Source organism: Perca flavescens, chromosome 6 (assembly GCF_004354835.1).
Source record: "Perca flavescens isolate YP-PL-M2 chromosome 6, PFLA_1.0, whole genome shotgun sequence".
NCBI lineage: Eukaryota > Metazoa > Chordata > Actinopteri > Perciformes > Percidae > Perca > Perca flavescens.
In genome coordinates, this window is record NC_041336.1 from 531874 (window position 1) to 539373 (window position 7500).

At 44.5% G+C, this 7500-nt stretch overlaps 1 protein-coding gene across 1 annotated transcript in view; it reads right to left on the reverse strand.

The window, feature by feature from the left end:
- The window catches only part of iqgap3 (IQ motif containing GTPase activating protein 3), a 70346-nt gene that overhangs the window by 12469 nt on the left and 50377 nt on the right, over positions 1–7500 (reverse strand). The window contains 4 exon segments of the mRNA XM_028579648.1: positions 268–400; positions 3130–3347; positions 4991–5075; positions 5516–5656. Coding sequence (XP_028435449.1) covers positions 268–400; positions 3130–3347; positions 4991–5075; positions 5516–5656 — 577 coding nt within the window.

Genomic DNA, 7500 nt, shown 5'->3' on the forward strand with positions numbered 1-7500 from the left:
TGTGTGTGTATACTGACTGTGTGTGTGTGTGTGTGTGTGTGTGTGTGTGTGTGTGTGTGTGTGTGTATACTGACTGTGTGTGTGTGTGTGTGTGTGTGTGTATACTGACCGTGTGTGTGTGTGTGTGTGTGTGTATACTGACTGTGTGTGTGTGTGTGTGTGTGTGTGTGTATGTGTGTGTGTGTGTGTGTGTGTGTGTGTGTGTGTGTATGTGTGTGTGTGTGTGTGTGTGTGTGTGTGTGTGTGTGTGTGTGTGTGTATACTGACTGTGTGTGTGTTGAGCAGCTCGCTGACTGAGATGTAGACCACAGGTTTGTTGACGATGAGCAGCTCCGAGTATTCGTCCATGTTGAATCTGTCCTCAGGTTCAGGAACGTCACACACACACACCAGGAACTTCCTGTTCAACACACAGCTCACGTTAGGAGCTTCCTGTTCAACACACAGCGCACGTTAGGAGCTTCCTGTTCAACACACAGCTCACGTTAGGAGCTTCCTGTTCAACACACAGCTCACGTTAGGAGCTTCCTGTTCAACACACAGCTCACGTTAGGAACTTCCTGTTCAACACACAGCTCACGTTAACACACACATGACTCATAACGAGTATTAACTACTACTCATTTTATTACCTATATTCAGTGTTGGGGAGTAACGTAATACATGTACCTGCGTTATGTATTCAGAATACTGATTATGAGTAACTGTACTCCGTTACAGTTACAATTTAAATAGTTGGTATTTAGAATACAGTTACATATTAAAATCAGTGGATTACATGACGATACTTCTCTGTTTCACGAGTTTATTCACTCTGAATAAATTAAGGCAACTCTATTTTCCAGAAGCCCCGATATGAAATAGAAAAAATTTGCTATTTGCGTGATCAGTCACAATGGAGTCGGAACGGCACGACAGAGCCAGGGCAGCGATACGTTTCTATCTTGGAAATCCAAACAGCATTTCACATGAAAGAAGGAACGGGGAGAATGAAATACAGCTAACTGGGCCGTGAGCCTCTGCTTGGCAGAAACCAGCCTCCTTTCAGCTCCACATTACTCCCCCTCCAACCTGAAGTAAGTTATGTTTTTAATTAGCCACGGCTAGTCGTCTGCTGTAGTCTTACTGGTCACCTTGCTATTTTAACATTGACGTGGGACTTTCCATGCTCCTAGGTGCTGATGTACTAGCTCCAGAGCTGTTTAAAGACTGAATGCCCCGTTTGACATGCTGTGGTAGCAAGACCTTAGATATTTGTAGTATGCAGTTTGGGAATACCAATCTATCTGCTTGTTCAGGTACACATTCAGCCAGTTGGAGCAGAAGAACACACCATTATAGGCCTGTTTAGTAAACTGGATGTGATGGCCGCATTCCTACACTTATAAAACCCAGTTCAATGTGGAAGTAATCCAAGTATTCAGAATACGTTACTCAGATTGAGTAACGTAACGGAATACGTTACAAATTACATTTGTGGGCATGTAGTCTGTATTCTGTAACGAAATACGTTTTGAAAGTATCCTTCCCAACACTGCCTATATTACTCCATGTTGTTACATTTCTCTTGAGTACATGTTGACACTGTTTAAGGAGTTGCTTCAATCTCGTTGTGTGTAATGATAATAAAAGGCCTTCTATTCTCTTCATAACGTAAATATGAGCACATTACCCCCGTTGTAGCTTCACTCCACTGGCTGCCCGTACATATTAGGATCCATTTTAAAATGGACTTGTGTTTACATCCCTAAATGGTCTTGCCCCATCCTACCGGTCTGAGCTGCTTCACCCTTACACACCAATCAGCTCACTCAGGTCAGCTGAACTCCTGCGCCTCAGTGGCCCTGAAACAAAGTTCAAAACTTAAAGGGGGTCGGGCCTTTGCTGTGGCAGCTCCACAAATAATCAATGAGCTACCTCTGCCTATTAGAGAGGCTTCTTCACTGTCTACTTTTAAATCTCTTCTTAAAACCCACCTTTTCTGCTTGGCCTTTACCAACTGAGGCTGATATTTTTTGTGCAAAATTGTTATTGCGATACTGTTTCATATTTTAAATGTTTTAAAGGAATACGCCGTATACAGAGTCCCAATAAGTCGGTGATTTGCTTTGCAGCAAGCCTGTCTCACTCCGCCCACGTAGCAGAATGAATATAGTTCCCAGTTTGTTTACAGTTAGAAGACGGCTGTGTCTCATGTTACGTTGTTTTTTGTACACGCTGTGACTCTACAAATCCCAACATGTAAATAGGAACATGTTGGAGTTATTTTGTCACTTATTGGGAGCAGTAGGATTACTGGAACCAGTTACCTGCAGGATCTGTGCTGGCCTGATGCCGCTGGAACCGTCAGACAGCATTACAGCACACACAGAGATGAGAAGGGTATGTATGGACTAGTCTAACTCTGGGGGTTACAGTGAATAAGATAAAGTCCCAATAAGAGATGAGAAGGGTATGTATGGACTAGTCTAACTCTGGGGGTTACAGTGAATAAGATAAAGTCCCAATAAGAGATGAGAAGGGTATGTATGGACTAGTCTAACTCTGGGGGTTACAGTGAATAAGATAAAGTCCCAATAAGAGATGAGAAGGGTATGTATGGACTAGTCTAACTCTGGGGGTTACAGTGAATAAGATAAAGTCCCAATAAGAGATGAGAAGGGTATGTATGGACTAGTCTAACTCTGGGGGTTACAGTGAATAAGATAAAGTCCCAATAAGAGATGAGGACATTATGTATGGACTAGTCTAACTCTGGGGATGAACGTGAATAAGATAAAGTCCCAATAAGAGATGAGAAGGGTATGATGGACTAGTCTAACTCTGGGGGTTACTGTGAGAAGGGTATGATGGACTAGTTCTAACTCTGGGGGTTACAGTGAATAAGATAAAGTCCCAATAAGAGATGAGAAGGGTATGTATGGACTAGTCTAACTCTGGGGGTTACAGTGAATAAGATAAAGTCCCAATAAGTCGGCGTGTTCCTTTAAATGACTTCTACTTTGTTCTGTACAGCATCTTGTGCAACGTTGGTTGCTTTTCAAAGTGCTTTATGAATACATTTTGATTGATTGATAACGTGTTGTCATGTTCTGGATGAACGTGGTCATGTTCTCTGGAGCCTCTGACCTGAACCGGCTGTGGGTCTGGCTGATGTACTGGTTCAGAGCTCTGACGTGGTACCCGTCTCCGTGGAAGTGCTTGTTGGCGGCGGCGTGCTGCAGCATGCGGGCGATGGAGCCCAGGATGTGGCGCTGCTCCGGCTGCAGGGCCGAGCCGGCAGAGGGTCCAGATGTTCTTCAGGATAACGGGTTCATGTAGCGGTAGTAGACCAGGTTCCCCACGATCTGGGGAGAGGAGAGAGGCAGCAGGACACACGCTGAGGGCCAGATGTTCTTCAGGATAACTAGTCTCAGTGTCTACACAGGGAACACGCTGAGGGCCAGATGTTCTTCAGGATAACTAGTCTCAGTGTCTACACAGGGAACACGCTGAGGGCCAGATGTTCTTCAGGATAACTAGTCTCAGTGTCTACACAGGAACACGCTGAGGGCCAGATGTTCTTCAGGATAACTAGTCTCAGTGTCTACACAGGGAACACGCTGAGGGCCAGATGTTCTTCAGGATAACTAGTCTCAGTGTCTACACAGGGAACACGCTGAGGGCCAGATGTTCTTCAGGATAACTAGTCTCAGTGTCTACACAGGGAACAAGCTGAGGCTCTACAGAGGAAACTTTAGGCCAGCACGATTCAGGGAAAAATATGAATCACCCTTTTTTAGTTTAGAATTGATATCATGATTCTCTGCCACGATTCTTTTCTCACGATGTGTAATGTTTATTGCAGACATGAACCATGACAAAACAAAACAAATAGGCAGTACCAAACACAGATTCTTTTGGCACCTAGAGCACATTGCGCATCACCACAAGCCTGTAAACATAGAGGCTTCAATGAATAAAGAAAATAAAGTAAATACATTTAAGTACAGTAGGCTACCAAAAATAGTGACCTAACATATTCACCTAAATATGGCCCTGATACTGGCTCTATCTGAACTCCTTGAACATGTCTTTACATAATTAAAACATGTCAATCAACATGCTGCAGCTACAGCTTCAGTCTCTAGAGAAATGGACTTTGTAAATTGCCAATGAAGTACACTGTGCTAAGAAATCATTCTGTTTTTGATACTCTTTAACTGCTGGCCTTTTATAGAATCAACATTCAACTGGCCATACAAGTAGGTCACCAACAATAGAAGTTTAATGCCCTGCGCTGAACATGGCCCTGAACGTGGCCCTGAACATGGCCCTGAACGTGGCCCTGAACGTGGCCCTGAACGTGGCCCTGAACGTGGCCCTGAACGTGGCCCTGAACGTGGCCCTGAACGTGGCCCTGAACGTGGCCCTGAACGTGGCCCTGAACGTGGCGTGGCCCTGAAGCGTGGCCCTGAGCGTGGCCCTGAGCGTGGCCCTGAACGTGGCCCTGAAGCGTGGCCCTGAACGTGGCCCTGAACGTGGCCCTGAACGTGGCCCTGAACGTGGCTGTAAATACGTCTTCCGGACCTCTTTTCTGGTACGGCTTCATCATATTGCAGTTTGTGGTGCGTTTGAGGGGCTGGTAAAGTCTTGTGGTGCAACGAGGGCAAAGCATGCCTCGCAAATCACATCGGACTGACCCTCGTCGTCTTTCTTGAATCCAAAATACTTCCATAAACATCTTTTCATATTCTATGTTGCCTGGAAACACTTCGCGTGAAAAATAGGCATCGGTTATGTTTCTAGCATGCACAGGTTTTCGCGCCTGAGACGTGTGTCTCATGCAGGCAGTGTGCACGCTCTAACCTGTTACCATGGGAACCCAAATATAAACGGACACGCCACACAGCTGGCACGCTCTCGCCACGCACAGACTCCTTCTCAACACCAGGTTTACTTCAGGATTATAACTGTTGGTTTCTGGCTCGGTCTAAATCCTGGATCTTACCTTGTAGAGCTCGTCCTCGCTGGCTTCAGGGAACTTAGCTTTCAGAGCGTCTCGGAGAACCTTCGCCGTGTAACGTAGACCGTACCTGCAACACACACACACACACACACACACACACACACACACACACACACACAACACTGATGTTATAACACTGCAACACACACACAAAACACACAACACTGATGTTATAACACTGCAACACACACAACACTGATGTTATAACACTGCAACACACACACACACACACACACACACACACACACACACACACACCACACACACACACACACACCACTGATGTTATAACACACACACACACACACACACACACACACACACACACACACAACACTGATGTTATAACACTGCAACACACACACACACACAACACTGATGTTATAACACTGCAACACACACACACACACACACACACACACACACACACACACACACACACACACACACACACACACACACACACACACACACACACACACACACACCACTGATGTTGAGACTTACGGTAGTTTGTGGAGGTTGGAGGTGATGGCTTTGAGGACTCGGTCGGTCAGGTTCTTAAGGTTGATGATGGCGATGTCGATGCGTCGCTGGACTTCAGGGTGACTGAGAGCGTCGGCGGGGGAGACCTCGTAGGGCAGAGAGCTGCAGGGAAACAAAAAGGGGAAGTCATTTACAGGAAAACATTATGGGATGGATCCCTACAGAGATAGAGCTTTTAGTTAAAGAGTAAGATCCTTTTAGTTTAACATGAAACAGCCCCGAAATCACCATCACCAAACTACACCAGACTCCATTTAAATAATCAGGACTTTTAGTGTGTATAGAGCCAGCATATCTCCACCAGACTCCATTTAAATAATCAGGACTTTTAGTGTGTATAGAGCCAGCATATCTCCACCAGACTCCATGTAAATAATCAGGACTTTTAGTGTGTATAGAGCCAGCATATCTCCACCAGACTCCATGTAAATAATCAGGACTTTTTAGTGTGTATAGAGCCAGCATATCTCCACCAGACTCCATGTAAATAATCAGGACTTTTAGCGTGTATAGAGCCAGCATATCTCCACCAGACTCCATGTAAATAATCAGGACTTTTAGCGTGTATAGAGCCAGCATATCTCCACCAGACTCCATGTAAATAATCAGGACTTTTAGCGTGTATAGAGCCAGCATATCTCCACCAGACTCCATGTAAATAATCAGGACTTTTAGTGTGTATAGAGCCAGCATATCTCCACCAGACTCCATGTAAATAATCAGGACTTTTAGCGTGTATAGAGCCAGCATATCTCCACCAGACTCCATGTAAATAATCAGGACTTTTAGCGTGTATAGAGCCAGCATATCTCCACCAGACTCCATGTAAATAATCAGGACTTTTAGTGTGTATAGAGCCAGCATATCTCCACCAGACTCCATGTAAATAATCAGGACTTTTAGTGTGTATAGAGCCAGCATATCTCCACCAGACTCCATGTAAATAATCAGGACTTTTAGTGTGTATAGAGCCAGCATATCTCCACCAGACTCCATGTAAATAATCAGGACTTTTAGTGTGTATAGAGCCAGCATATCTCCACCAGACTCCATGTAAATAATCAGGACTTTTAGCGTGTATAGAGCCAGCATATCTCCACCAGACTCCATGTAAATAATCAGGACTTTTAGTGTGTATAGAGCCAGCATATCTCCACCAGACTCCATGTAAATAATCAGGACTTTTAGCGTGTATAGAGCCAGCATATCTCCACCAGACTCCATGTAAATAATCAGGACTTTTAGTGTGTATAGAGCCAGCATATCTCCACCAGACTCCATGTAAATAATCAGGACTTTTAGTGTGTATAGAGCCAGCATATCTCCTCATGTAAATGGGTGAATTAAGAGTTTATTTCAACCAAACCAGAGTGGTGATTGCTTTTGGTAGTTTTATTTAGTTTCTGTCCACTTTGAATTAAGGCAATTTTGTTGATTCTGCGATATAAATCGATATTTTATTCCCCAAGAAAGTATCGATTTTTATGCCGCGAGTATCGATACATAAGTCCCATTCAAGTCCCCCGTGTTTACCCCCGTTCACGTTGCAGGAAGAGCGATTTGGTCAGCCAGCCACTAGTGTCGCTGTAGAGCAGCCAACGTCAACTGGCCCTCCGCCAAAGCTTTTAGTCCCCAGAATAATCATGAATTCACAAAATGTAAAGAGGAAAAAATTTGTTCTGTTATTTATCATTTCAAGCATTTAGAGCAAAAACCAGCCAGTATTTACATCTCTATTCACATGCCGGGATTCTCTACAGCGATGACCGAGCTCCACACACACAGCATGAGCTGAGATGTGTGTGTTAAAGGTTAAAACACACACACCGCTGAGCTGAGATGTGTGTTAAAGGTTAAAACACACACACCTTTGAGCTGAGATGTGTGTTAAAGGTTAAAACACACACACCGTTGAGCTGAGATGTGTGTGTGTTAAAGGTTAAAAC